The sequence below is a fragment of the Balearica regulorum genome, chromosome 3 (assembly GCF_011004875.1).
Source record: "Balearica regulorum gibbericeps isolate bBalReg1 chromosome 3, bBalReg1.pri, whole genome shotgun sequence".
NCBI classification, from domain to species: Eukaryota; Metazoa; Chordata; class Aves; order Gruiformes; family Gruidae; genus Balearica; species Balearica regulorum.
This window is the reverse complement of record NC_046186.1, coordinates 16,468,405-16,483,120: the sequence shown is the minus strand read 5'-3', so window position 1 is coordinate 16,483,120 and position 14,716 is coordinate 16,468,405. Positions and strand designations below refer to the sequence as shown.

The 14,716-nt window shown below is 43.6% G+C and overlaps 1 protein-coding gene across 1 annotated transcript in view; it reads right to left on the bottom strand.

The window, feature by feature from the left end:
* The window catches only part of PDIA6 (protein disulfide isomerase family A member 6), a 16,862-nt gene extending 2,146 nt beyond the window's left edge, over nucleotides 1-14,716 (bottom strand). Inside the window, exons 1-12 of the mRNA XM_075750629.1 lie at nucleotides 14,583-14,716; nucleotides 11,632-11,773; nucleotides 10,176-10,233; nucleotides 9,258-9,384; nucleotides 8,910-9,016; nucleotides 7,318-7,451; nucleotides 6,806-6,920; nucleotides 4,923-5,063; nucleotides 3,644-3,728; nucleotides 3,481-3,553; nucleotides 2,214-2,372; nucleotides 197-293 (exon numbers count right to left, since the gene is read on the bottom strand). Coding sequence (XP_075606744.1) covers nucleotides 197-293; nucleotides 2,214-2,372; nucleotides 3,481-3,553; nucleotides 3,644-3,728; nucleotides 4,923-5,063; nucleotides 6,806-6,920; nucleotides 7,318-7,451; nucleotides 8,910-9,016; nucleotides 9,258-9,384; nucleotides 10,176-10,233; nucleotides 11,632-11,773; nucleotides 14,583-14,616 — 1,272 coding nt within the window. The 5' untranslated portion in view covers nucleotides 14,617-14,716. The remainder of the gene's footprint in view (nucleotides 1-196; nucleotides 294-2,213; nucleotides 2,373-3,480; nucleotides 3,554-3,643; nucleotides 3,729-4,922; nucleotides 5,064-6,805; nucleotides 6,921-7,317; nucleotides 7,452-8,909; nucleotides 9,017-9,257; nucleotides 9,385-10,175; nucleotides 10,234-11,631; nucleotides 11,774-14,582) is intronic.

Below are 14,716 nucleotides of genomic sequence, written 5' to 3'. Positions count from 1 at the left end.
GTAACTGTCCACAGTGTCAGACAACAAATCTGGTGTTTGGTCTGGTGGCAAAATTTACATAATGAGAAACCATCACCACAGCTTGCCACGATCTCTGAAGAACAAGAATTTTCACATTGCCAGTTCTTAGTTACTCTATCCAGTCACTTCTGAACCTAGCAAGTCATAGGTACTCCATCTCTACAAGTGCTCTTACCTCACCATCTTTGCCATCCCAAGGTTCAACTGAATGAATTTTAGGGAAAGCTCCACCACCCACCGGTGCTGTAGAGCCACGACCAACAGACAGTTCCCTGAGGAAAAAAAAAGTAAAAATTAATTTCTCCAGTTTCCATCCATGTGGAACAGGGCTTGCTTCAGATAAAAGGAAGTTAACTTTGAAATCTGCTTGCATCTCTTGAAGCAAATCTAAACTGGGAGAAAAAGCTTTTCTAGTTGAGAAGGAGAAAATTAAAAAGAGCCCTTAAAGCAGCATTGTGAATTTACAACTGTATCCAAAGAGAGAAACTATGTGAGCTACACTGCTTCATATTTCAGCAGCACCCCTTGTAACACTCATGAACAAACAGCCCCTTTAACAGTATGTTATGTATCACTTGAGGCAACTCCAAGAGGAGTCTACAATTCTATTTCAGAAATCACCTGCAACCATTACTTGAAATGGCTAGTGATTTCTTTAGCAGACTCTAAGCCTCCACAGGTTACAGAGCGTACAGCGAGGTAACCAGTTCTGCTTTGAGACACCCCCATCTTGCACTTGCTAGTTAGGCTTGCTCAAAAAGCCTAACATTAAAATCCTGAAGAGCTAATCCCTTTGCATTCTTTCAGAGGCAAATAAGACTAAGCATTGCTCCCTAGGCAGAGTCTGTAATTTTTATGCTCTTCACAGTGCTTGTTTCCTTACTTTTGTCACCACTGTTGAGACTGCCTAGTAGATTACAAAAGCTGCATACAGCAAGCTAACAGCCAGCTACAGCAACTGCGACTGTACTACTTTCTCTAGGCAGTACAGCTCAGCTGAAGTGTCAAGCAAGAGATTATTCCAGCAAGTACTGCTTTGTAGTAAGACAACACCTACCAATTGCTGTTGTGTCCTGGAAGCACCATCCACCCTCACAAGGAGAGGCTTCACTAAGATGGATTTTATAAGCTAAGAAAATTTGCCATGTGTGAGAAAGGCAGACATTTCTCTCACATGCACTACTTCAAACTGTCTGGTATTACTCTTCTTACATCCGAATGCTGTATTTTACTTGATGGGCTGAGAATATTCCCTTTTTGGCATTAAGAAGAAAGTTTGATCACTTAGACAGGTAGACAGTATAGCACTGTTTCCATTAATCCAGCAGGAAGAGGGTTTAATTAATGGCGAGGTGGGGAGACACACTTGCATTTCCTTTTGCAATTCTGACTGTCCTCTGTCATTCTCCAAGCAAGGACATGGAAATAACACTGCAAATGCAAGTTCTCAAAGGCTCTTACACACTTTATGGCAGCTGGTGTTTTACCCAGAAGCAGAATTTTCACTTTGACCGTGCTTGAGTAACAGTTTAAGATGCTGTTTCAGTGCTGCTGCCGTTTTCTGTCCTCTTCCCTATTTTCTTTTCCCATTTAATTCTTCTCAGCACTTGCTCTTGCCCAGCTACGCAAGAGGTGGTTTCAGGGAACCCGAGCTGAGCAGAGCGCTATGACTTTTTGGATGGATTGCTTCAGCTCCCCCACTCAGTTTATGAAATGCCAGGGGAATGGCAAAGGGGAAGACAGGACCAGACCAAACCAGAAAGATGAAAAGCAACATACAGAACCTCAACAGCATCCATTTAGATTCCCAAACCAAGAACTTTACAATTACTAATCAGAACACACCATTTGAATTAAATAGTATTGATTACCAATCCCATTGATCTCTTGGGTTACCAGAGAACCAGAATTTTTCAAGACCAAAGCTCACTTGTGTTTTCAAACTTTTCAAAAGTTGTGCTAAAACTACCATTTAAGTCTAGATGTCCAACTTCTTGATTCTATCCATCACAAAAAGGCAGACACTGCTTTATTAGTTGCAATCCTCACTGAAATCATTCCCTTACTCCAGAGAATGCTCATCATCTTAATTCTCTTAATGTGCTAGTCTTGTCTGATCCAAGAGAGCCTTATTTTGGTCTAAAGAGTCAAAGCCCCAGAAAGATTGGAAGTCACTTATGAAGATTTCATACCTGAGAAACTCATTAATCCCTTGCTCACTGAATGATCCTTTCAAAAGGGCAAATTTCATCTTCCGAGCATTAATGGCTGCCATTGCTGGATACCCAAAGCCTCCAATCCCCAAAGAACTCTCAAGATCTGACTGAGCACCTGCTTCTGTCCACAGCCACCTTAAGGAAAAGATAAAATAGAAAATGAATACTTAGGATAAGCACTACAATCATTATCATCACACATATTCTGCAACCCTGCAGAGTTCAAGCTGGGCTCTGAACTGCCCTTGATAGCATCAAATGTTACTGAACTCAGCAAGGAATAGCAGGATACCAATCTCAAACCATGTAGCAGAAGAAAGCACTGCCTGAACAGCACCTCTGGGCCAGCCCCACACTCACAGCCACCGAAAGCTGGATCAGAAGAGCTAACCAGGAAAGACAGTGGAGGGTGTCCCTGCCCGCAGCAGGGGGGTTGGAACTAGATGATCTTTAAGGTCCCTTCCAACCCAAACCATTCTGTGATTCTATGATAGTCCAGGGGAAAAAACCTATGTTACCAACACGAACAAATAGCTGCACTTTAGCTTACATTAAGCAAGGTTTAAAATAGCTCAAGTCACAGATCCAAACAAGACAAAGCACTGCTCAAATCCCACTGTAGAGGATTTCTGGCCAAAGACTGCAAGACCAATATTTCACTCAGTATTAGTTCCTCACTGGTCAGATCTCAGTTCCTCTAACCCTTAACAAGTCCCCTGAGGAACCTCTGGAATCGGCCAATCTCAACATTCCCCCCTTCAACGGGCTTTAATGCCATTTTGCCTTCTTTTCACAGCAGTCAGTGCGTCAGAACAACCCTCACTTCCCAGAGATTCTAACCTCCACTTGAGAGGAGGAAGAGGAAAGGCAACACCTGCTGGCCTGCTTCTTTGAAAGCAGATGAAAACATGATTAAATCTGTTAGTAAACTGCTACTTTTTTTTTTTGAGAATTCAATAGTTATACTGGCATTCAGGACAAGAGTAAAAGATGCTTAGTTTGATTTCATTAGCGCTTAGATACCACTTGTAAACAAGGTGGATGAAATGAAAAAAGAAATCAGCAGTTTATTCTAAAGCCACAACATCCCCTCCTGCAGTAGTTAGTGAAATATCAAGATATACTATCCTGAACAAGGAACAACTCTTATCTGCAGATAAATCAATATCATACAAATTCTATCCTGCTACCTCTAAAAACGCTCACATCTTTTCCAAGACAACCTGTCTTCAATGACACTTACCCCCACATTTTCTTTTTGTATTTTTCAGCCATTTTTAACATGACATCCAGGTAAGAATTCCTCCCTGAAGCTCCTGTTTGTTAGACAGAATTGGACAAGTTAAACACAACTACATGCTTTAAGCGACACATTCATACAGAAATCTGCTTGCTTCTATATATACCTGTGTCCAGAATATGAGGCAGGACAGAAATGATGCAGAGCTGATGAGCATCACAGGTACTCTTCAGAACATCTTCACTAATTATCTAGAAGAAAGCAGCAGAAAGTCAGTAAGGGTAAGACTTGGTTACCCAGCTGTGACTGCACTTTCCTCCAACAGCCTATCAACTCCATATTACAAGGTAATAAGCACAGAAACAACTTGACACAACAGCTTACAAGCCTCTCCCACTTTACTGGTCCCCCCAACACAAGACTAAATAAAAGAGTTCACAAAGTCTTCTGCTGAGACTTGCAGCAACAGGAAAGTAAGCAGTCAAGTAAGCTTACAGAGAGCACAGAAAGATGTTACTTCTTGCTCAAAGTCACTGTCCTTGGACCAGGGCTGGAAACAGCACCCCAGACCTATGCATATGAAACCTGTAGGTTTCATTCATGGTACTGCTAGCATAAGGAGAGCCAGCAGGGTGCAGCACTTGAAGATGAGGACATTTAATCAACATTAAGAGAGCAGTATGTTTTGTGTGATCTACCTTAAAAAGGAAGCAAGCCATTTATCTACATCAGTGATCTCCAAACTTTGATTGTGCACTGCTACCAGTAAAAAAATTTCTAAGTACGCAGCCCCAATATATGTGTATCAATTATATACACATGTACTAGTGTTATGTACATTATAAAGCATACAGAAAATAGACATTTTAAAAGGATGACAAAGATGAAATAAACACCATTTTAAAATAAATAGAAAAGAATATTAATGGTACAGTTTCTTTCTTCCTGCACACCAATGGATTGTGTTGCATGCACCCCACTTTAAAGACAACTGATCACTACTTCAAATCCACCAACGCCAAGCTGAAACTAGAAGTCACCACACAGAGAGTGGAGGGTTTTTTGGACAAAAAAGCAAGATCAGTCATGAAGCAACTTCTAGTGGACAGCTTACAAATGACAAAACCCTGCCCTCTTGTAAGAAAAAAGATGAGGCACAGAACCCAACTTTTTCACTCACTCCTCAAGAGGACTCAGACACCCTGGTACCATCCAGTCAGTGCCTTCACTGCATCAATTCTGATAAATCTTTCAGTCAACAAATTCACAGTAAAAATTAAATAACAGAAAGCTGAATGATCAGACTTGTCATTCTTGACATTCTGCTGCAAAACAGTATGCAAGCAGCACACTTAGGCTGTTTTATTTACAATGAATATAGTCCTGTAAAAGCTGCTGCGAAGGATATGACAGAAAAGCAATGTGAGAAACTGATGTAGAGGTACCTCCAGGAGCTCAGGCGGTGGGGCATTATCTGAAAATAGATCCAGAGCACGAGCAATTATATCAGATCTAGTTCTGCTACCATCATAATCAACAGGGTCTTCTCCTTTCTGGAAGATTTTAATTGTCGGAAATCCACGAATCTGCAAGACAAGTTTAAGTCATCAACTCAAAATCTGATTATTTACGGTGGAAGTTATTAGCTACTCTAATGTGTTCTAGATTAAGAGAAAGGGAAGAGATTTAACATCTACATCAGTCAAGTCTCACAGCATGTTATGACCGAACTGGACCAATTTTGTAGCTTCCTACTTGTGCAACAATTCAAAACAAGGCTAACATATGCTAAAACACTGTTTCAAGTTTTATGCCTGATGAATCAGCCATAGTTTCATCTCAGTTTAGATGCACCAAGCACTGCAGGCTTAAGTACCTAGAAGACCATCTTGACTCATTGTATTTCTTAAGACATTATTTTCCCGAGACAGCACTGTGCCTACATGGCAACAAATGGACCTTAAGCTCCCTCTGCTGCACCTCCAGCAAAACTTGTTCAGTCTTCCTGCTGACTGCCAGCCACATGCACATGTACAACATGCCAGCGATGTGCACAAAGCAGCACACTGTAAGCTCCCTGTACTCTTATTAAAAATTAAAGAATATCAGTTCACTTTGGGCCCACAGCATAGCTGATCTGGGCAGCTAAATTGTTGGATTGATCCCTGATAAATGGCTCCAAGATGTACAGGTAGGTACATGTGTGTTCTGGAGATGCTCAGCCAGCATATAAACAGCCTGAAAAGACAGACCTCTCATTTCAGATGATAAAGCTATACAAGACCTTATGGAAATAAAAAGCCTGTTTCATCAGCAACATCCAGATTAATTCCTTTCCCCTCACCCCATTTATTTATATTGTTACTGACATTCAGGAATAAATTATTTGTGGAAAAGTGGTATGTGTCACTTCACATTATTTTTAGCACAAAACATTTAAGTGGTACCAGATTAGGGAGCAGTTCAGTAAGCATTAAAGGGAAATCTACTGCGTTGGCTTTGTCATGGACTAAATAAACGCAGTATCTGTGGACATTTAAGAGACATTTTATAGGGGTGGTCCATAGACTAAGGGAATGATATCTGTATACCACATCAAAGGATAGGAAGGGGGTGGTGGTTAATGAGGTTGTACTGGATAGTGTGGTACCTGAGCATGGTGTAAATAGTATTGAATAAGGGGTGAAGAATGTGCTGGATTTAGTTGGGGTAGAATTCATCTTCGTAGTAGCTAGTATGGGGCTATGTTTTGGATTTGTGCTGAAAACAATGTTCATAACACAGGGATGTTTTCGTTACTGCTGAGCAGTGCTCACACAGAGCCAAGGCCTTTTCTGCTTCTCACACCATCCCAGCAGCAAGTAGGCTGGGGGTGCACAAGGAGTTGGGAGGGGACACAGCCAGGACAGCTGACCCCAACTGACCAAAGGGACATTCCATACCATATGACGTCATGCTCAGCATGTAAAGCTGGGGGAAGAAGGGGGGACTGTTCAGAGTGACGGCATTAGTCTTCCCAAGTAACCACAACACATGATGGAGCCCTGCTTTCCTGGAGATGGCTGAACACCTGCCTGCCCATGGACAGTGCTGAATGAATTCCTTGTGTTGCTTTGCTTGTGTGTGCGGCTTTTGCTTTACCTATTAAACTGTCTTTATCTCAGCCCACAAGTTTTCCTCACTTTCACTCTTCTGATTCTCTCCCTGATCGTGCCAGAGGGGAGTGAGCAAGCAGCTGTGTGGCGCTTAGCTGCTGGCTGGCGCTAAACCACAACACTGACTTACTGAAGATGGAAACGAAATTGTAACCATTACCGAGCACACTCACCCCGTATCGGCCTGCCAGCATCTGATTGACTGTTGCATCTACTGCAGCCAGCTTTACTTTTCCCTTTGTTTGTTCCTTCACCTCAGTGGCAGCAGCTGCCCATTCTGGCTCCAAGCTGAAAAACAAAGAGTATGAGTGCTCTTCAGCTCTCAGAGCTAGCAAAAGTACACCACATTCCAACATTTTGCAGCATACTCTACTCAGGAAAAAAGTTCTCTGCAGAGAGTGACAACTAGGAGGGTTATTCCAAATGAGACTGAAGTCCTGCATCTGAAGGAATGAAAAGGCTAATATAGCTTCTGGATCTTATTTCCACTGGTAACTGGGAATTTTACTAAGGAGGAGTGCAGCTAGAGCAGCACCAAGGTGCCCTGAGCAGGAGAAGCCCAGATTTTTTAGAACACCTTACTGAAAATCCCATTTCTGATGCAAGGTCCCCTTTGGGGATTAAGGGTATAGCATAAAAAGAAGCACTCCTGGGAATTGAATTGTCAAAGAAAAACCTCATTTACTTTTTGCAGTGCCCACACCATGGGGCATAAAACTCCACCATCCACACATCGTCACTATTTATGACGTTCTTATCAAAGCTGTCATCAGTCAGCTCAATCACGTCCTTCTTATCTCCACCTCCACTCTCTCGGCCCTGTAAGAAACAAACAGACCCCCACATAAGTAGTAACCAAAATTGGTTTCCCACACAAGCCATCTCCTGTGTGTCATGTTGTACCAAATGGTCTTTATTTGAATGAGATACAAAATAGGCAATGCTAGGTCATACAACTTTCCCATTTTAGAACTGACAATAAACACAGCCTACTCCCACAGCGCTTTCAAGAAACAGAAAGTGAACCTTATCTTAAAAAAAAAATCAGAACTAACAAGATAATGTGGGAAAACTTCCTCAGTCCTTCATGCTCTGATCTGTTCAAGAACAAAGTGCTCTCCAACCCCCCGCCCCCCACCCCACTGTGCCCCAGTTTCCAGACAAAACAAACATGTGAGTGCAATACACACTACAGCGTACAATCCACCCAGGTCTTCTACCTGGCCAACCTGAGGGTGTTGGGAGTGTTCTCGCTCCATGATTTAGAAACAGTAGTAGGAGTCAGAATCTCTTCAATTTACCTTCAGGGTGATATCCAGCAAGTCAACTTCAGAAGAACACTACCAAACTAAAAAACCTCATCCATGTAGCTTAGACTAGGACTAGGCAAATGGTACTTCAACCAGTTGGAGAATGGGGCTAATGGGGACCTCCAAATTCAAAGAAAGATGCAAAGTCTTGCATCTGGGGATAAATAACACCAATGTACCAGTACATGCTGGGGACTGACTAACTGGAAAGCAGCTTTTCAGAGAGGGACCTGGGGTCCTGGTAGACAAACTGAACATGAGCCAGCAATGCACCCCTGTGGCAAAGGCGGCCAACAGCCTCCTGAACTGCTTTAGGCAGAGAATTGCCAGCAGGTCCGGGGAGGCGATCTTTCTGCTCAGTCAGACTATGTCAAACACCTGGACTGCTGGGTCCAGTTCTGGGCTGCCCAGTATAAGAGGCACACACACACTGAAGCAAGTCCAGCTGAGGGTCAAAGCTCATTAAGGGCTTTGAGCATCTGACATTCAATGAGAGGTTAAGAAAGCTGGCATTGCTCAGCTGGAAAGAGAGAAGCCTCAGTGTGGATCCTATCCATGTATATAAATACCCAACAGGAGGGGAGTAAAGAAAACAAAGACAGATTTTTCTCTGCAATGCCCAGTGACAGAACAAAAAGTAATGGTATAAGTTGAAATACACGAATTCCATTTAAACATAAGTGAAGTTTTCTACTCTGAGGGTGGTCAAATACTGGAACAGGCTGACCAAAGAGGTGCTGTCTGTGTAAAGTCTCAGGCCTTGGAGATACTCACAACTTGAAGGGACAAAGCCCTGAGCAATCAATCTGCTCCAGCTGACCCTACACTGGGCAGGGGTCTGGACTAGACACCATCCAGAGGTCCCTTCCAACTTCAACAGTTCTGTAAACAGTCAGGAACACAAGCCCTGATCTCCTGTACAGGACAGCCTCCAGTTGAAAACAAACCTACACATTCCCTCAAATACCTGTTTTCCAGAACTATATCCTCCACTTCTACCACTAAGACGGTCTTTCACCAGGGACCGAAGAGCACTTAGAGCAGCATCGACAATGGCATCACTTGTCCTGCCACCTGCAACACAGCAAAATGAGTGTTTAAAGCATCAAAAGGCCAGTTTAAGGTAGGTCCCTAGACTGCTAGCCCACACTAAGACATGTACAATTTGGTCAAACAAGTCCCACCCATCTGTCTCAGTTACTACAAGCACTAGACAGGAAGGAAACATCACACAAAACAGCATTAACAGCTACCATAATTACTGTACTCAGAGAATTTTTCAGGCATGCAACACATGAAAGAGCATCACATTTACCCTGATAATCCTCTGCTTTGTTTTTGTTGGCTCCAAATATCTTGATAGTTGGAAATCCTCTGACTCCATACTGTCCACCCAAGGACTGATGCTTATCTGCATCTACTGCACCTACTTTCACTACACCCTGTGGAAATAAAAAGAAAAACTAAGACAAAACTTCTACCATGATTTAACACATTTTATACTCTGTACATGCTGGACAGAAAGAGACAGAGTTATTAGGAGGGTAAGAAAACAGTCACCAGAAGAGAGGTGTTATCCCCTGAGAAGCGTTAAACTACAGAACACCATATATGTCCATTTCTTTCCTCCTCCTGACAAACTACATTTTAAGTTGTTTGGGGTTCTTTTCGTTTGTTTGGGTTTTTTATTATTATTTTTAAGAAGGAGAATATATTTTACATAGGCAAGACTTCAGTAAATCACTACATGACCAAGTCTTCTGTAACGAAAGAAATACACATCACCAACAGCTTACAAAGCTGTGTTCATATATTCAATTCATGCTGTTCTTTTACTTCAGGCACAGGTGACAGGACAGCGAGGAAGAAGAGAAACATGCTATTTTGGGGGATGGCTGGATTCTAATGTCTTCTGGTGCTGTGAAAAACAGCCCTGGAAACAGTAATGGGAATTCACAGGGACAGAATTGACTTGCTTCCTCTACAATTCAATGGCTTCTTTTAAAAAACAACAACAACAAAAAAACCCCAAAAAAAACCCAACCAAAAAAACCAACAAAAAAAACCCTGCAAAAATCCTGACTTGAGGCGCCTCTGATTGGCCACTTCTCTGGCTGGACAAGTGATACGGTTTTGGGGACCAAACCCTACCTCCATATTCCCAAGGCAGATGACAAACAGCCAAACTCTCCTCAATCTACTGCCACAAGCATATTTGAAAGGTTAAACTTACTTTTAATGCTGTCGCTGCTTTCTTCCACTCAGGGGTTAGTCTTTGACAATGACCACACCTTTTAGAAAAAACACAAACAAAACAACAAAACAGTAATTGACTTTCAGATCTGATAACTATTTCACAAAGTACAGAACAGCCTTGTTGGGTTTGCAATTACAGAACAGCCACTTGCAGCAAACTGAGAGACTGAAGGTCTACTCATGAAGAGGAGAAGAGGCTATGCCACGACATCACATCATCACACAGACTTCTGAATAAAAACTCTCCATATTATTACATAAACACAGACATCTCAAAAGCTACCTGGCTTTCCTAACACACAAACGTGAGCACCAAAATCCAGATTTGCACACTAGTCTGCTTGTTGCAGGGTAAATTTGCCCTGTGATGAGGCCTGGAAAAATTATTGTATAGGTAACTTCTTAACTAGCAAGAACTTGTGGCACAACATCCCCTGGAGGCGTATGGGGGAGAAGACCAACAGTTGACTGGCAACTGGTGTATAATCACAGCCTCACAAGTCTGTAGGAAAAGAGGAGCTGCCAATTTACACATAGCTGTTCTACACTTTATTGCCATTGTTCAATAAAGCTTCCTGTTGCCCATAAAGCTGCAATAACACTAGAAGAGGCACAGCAAGCTTTCCCCTAAACCTCTCAGTCCAGACACAGTCAGGCTGTTGCAATGAAAGGCCCCCTTCTCCAGAATGTGGAGCTTTGGATGGCAATAGCATAGAGGATTTGTGCTAAGATGGAATATGTTGTGGACATTAGCACAATGGGAGATACAGGTGCTAAATTAAGATGCAGTATTTCTCAACTGAAAACTAGAAATTCTAAGCAGGAATTCAGATCTTTTACAGCTGCTTTTACAGCAGAATCAGGTTCAGAAAGCCAGAAGTGCGGGGCCTTCTCCCCTACTGCACTTTGATCAGTCATTTTTAATACTAATTTCAGTAGAAAAAATGAAGTAGTAAAATAACATATAAGGTTTCCATAGAACTACAGAACACCAGGTCAGAAGGGAACTCAAGGATCATCTGGTCCAACTTTTCATGGCAAAAGCACTGTCTAGACAAAATGGCCCAGCAGCCTGTCCAGCTGAACCTTAAGTGTCCAGTGTTGGGGAATCCACTACTTCCCTGGGGGGGAATTATTCCAGCGGTTGATTGTTCTCACTGGACACAACCGGAAAGTTTTTCACAATCGGAATCTCCCCAGGAGTAACTTGTACCCATCAACCCTTATCTTCTTCACATGACAATTCCTGCGTTTTTCCCTGGTGAGGATATTTAAAACAGGAATCCCAACTACAGCTATTTTGCTAGTCATAAGGCCATCACACTGAGAACAGTACCACCACCAACTGAATGAAACCCCGGACTGATCAGCACCAGATTAGTATGCTACTCCTCCATGACAAGAGCAAGCAAGTACACAGCTGTAATTCTTACCATGGGGCATAGAACTCCACGAGCCACAGGCTCTCACTCTGAATGACTTCCTTGTTGAAGTTAGTTGGTGTTAGCTCTATCACATCATCACTGGCTGAATATAAACCATTAACTGCCAGGAATAACGTGCAGCTCACTGTGCCTAGAACAAAAAGCAAAGCAATCAGCATTCCTGCAGAACATTTATGATTCTCCTGTTGCCATGGCTAAATCATCTCCCCACCCTCTGAAAATCAGGAGGCAAAAAAAAAAAAAAAAAAAAGGAAAGGGATTCCAGTTTGACCAGAAAAAAGGAAGTTAAAGCAACAGAGATGCTTCCCATCCTCACTTAAATCATGATTCCACAGGATCATATAATATATTCTCTGTGCCTAAGGCTAGCTGGAGTTATGCCAATCCTGCTATGGTGCCTCAGAGCACATTTTGTCAAAGCTGCTACCCTAACTAGTACTGGTACAAGATCAGCAGAATTTCCACACAGATCCCTATGATCAGCTACATTTTATTTCAGTTCCTTTCTCATGAGAACTGCTAAGCCAACTGCCCACACCTCTTGCACAGCAGGCACTCAGACACATCTTTGATAAGATTACATAATGCAGGACTGTCCCAACAAGACTTAGTACAGCTACACTGATTTTAGGGCCAACACTTGATGCACTGGTAGTGTAAGGAGCTCCTTCATTCTTGCTCATGAGGATCTTGGTCTACCATTAATATATCTCTCTAGCAATAGACTGGAGAACAACTAAATCTGTCTGGTTAACAAGCGAAGCACTCTTAGAATGCTAAAAAAAAATAAATCATTAAAAGGTACAAGGAAGTTGCTTTCTCTTAAGAAAGACCTCATACTTGTGGTCACTTCTGGATGTTATTGTTGCTTGAGACTTTGCACATAAATCCATGTAATCCTTCCTTCTACCTAGTCAGAGATTGAGAGATGGTTTGAAAGACAACACACATCTCTAACAAATAGCAAAAGACTTCTCTTAATGCACCAGAGAGGGGAGTAAGAGCTCAGACATCGAAGTCAGAACTAGGCAAGAAATAGCTTTGCTATGAGTAGTTAATAACTTGAAAAGGAAACTGTACATTCTCTCTCAAGACTGAAGGTGTGGGGAAGATACAGTTCAGTGATGCAGAAACTCTATGGCACATGGTACACAGACTGCACAGCAACACCTACGCTTTATCAGTCCTCCTCAAAAAAACCCCAGTTTTGTTAAACCTATTTTGCAGGTGACAGAAGCTGAAATAACATCTTCCAGGTTACTCAACCAGAGATCAGGACTGAATTGCCACACTGCAACCCTGTGACCTGTCCATCACATCACTCCCCCCCTTCTACCCCTAGGACACAATCCCTTTCTTTTGGGATGATCCTAGCTTGTTTCCACCACCAGATTTACACATTAGGTTGGCTCTCTCCCTTCATTATGCCCACACACAAGCAACACTTCATCAGTGCTGGTCAACTGACTTCCAAGGCAATCCGTGGCTGTCACAGCATGTTACAGTGACCTACAGTACCAGTTGCCACTGGGGTGGAGTAAGAAAACAAGGATGTAAAAAGCTACTTCAATGTTACAGCCACTCTCAAGACAGAAACCCTTCTCTAGATGGAATGAGACCATTAAATTGAAATCAGCATAGTTTGGCATCACCTAAAGATATCTGGGGCAGAATATATTCTAAGCCGAACAGAGTTCACTCAGCCATTTCTGTCACTTCAAATATGGAAGTTCTAGCTTATGCAAAAACACCTGCTAAAAAGAACTCACAAACATGGCAAAATCACCCTAATTAGGTAGTACTACATTTTTTTTAAAACTATGACTCACAAACTGGAAGCATAATTTTCCTTTCTGCAGTGAAATATTCAAGGCTTAATTCATCTTCAGTAAATAAAAAGATCATTTTTCTACAAGCATCTAAGCCAGGAAATTGCAAATCTGCCCTTGTTATTAAGGAAAAAAAATCAGATAATCTGATTTCAAAAGTCGCTTTCTAGTGTAAATGAATTAGATAGACAGGAACATTGTTAAACCAACTAAGGCAGCTCCATGCTGGTATTACCAGTCTTCATCAAAAAACCAAGTTGTAATGCTGAAGAGCTGTAAAGAAAAACTTTTGCTACAGAATAATAACGATGATCCTGTGAACTTCCTCCTTAAAATACCCATGCCTTCTGCGGCAGAGCTCGGTGTGAAGATCGCTCATCCCTGCACACGGGCACTGGGTGAGCGAGAGCCTTCCCCTTTCAGCCCCGTGCAGTGTCATCTGCACCTTGGGTATTTCTATACAGGGGTCCGAGAGGGACTGGTGAACCTGTTCACCCATTTATTCCGCACAGAAGACCCAGCAGCAGCAGGGGGAGGGGAAGAGGAAGTACAATTCCCCACGGACTCCTCCTTTTGTCTTCACTCATTACTTTCTTACTGCCCTTACAGCACCAACTCCCAGGTCAAGACAGCCAGGCAAGTAAAACATCACCGCTAACTGGAAATTAAAGCGGTTCCTTTTTATTATTAGGGTGAGATATAAGCACCGCTTTCTTTAGCTTTTGGTGTTGTTGCTGGGATCTTTAAGCCGTCTACCTGCGTTTCGGTAACCCACCGAGCAATCGGGGACGGAGCTGGGCGCATCCTCCCCTCCCCCCGCAAGCCGCACAGCGGCTCCAACCGGCAACCGCTGCCCCCCCCACCCCGCGAGTCACCGGCCCCCGGCCACCCTGGAGACCGGCCCGCACGGCCTAGAGCCCTCGCCCCTCCCCGAGCGGGAGAAGGGCACACGGCGGCTCCGAGCCCGTCCCCAGCGGGCGGCCAGCCGCTCAGCCCGGTGCCCAGCCCCCTCCCGCCACGACGGGCCCACACCCCCAGCAGGGCCTGGGAAGGGAGAAGCCGCGGCCCGCCGCCGCCGCCCCCCCCAGCCCCGCCGCCCGCAGCTCCTACCCCACCAGAGACGGCCCACGGCACGCGCCCCCATGGCTGCCCCCTGCTCCCTCGGCCGCCGCTACTAGAGCCTGCCTGCCCCGCCCCCAGCCCACGCGCCGCGCGTTCCCTGCCGTGGCCGCCGCCCATTGGCG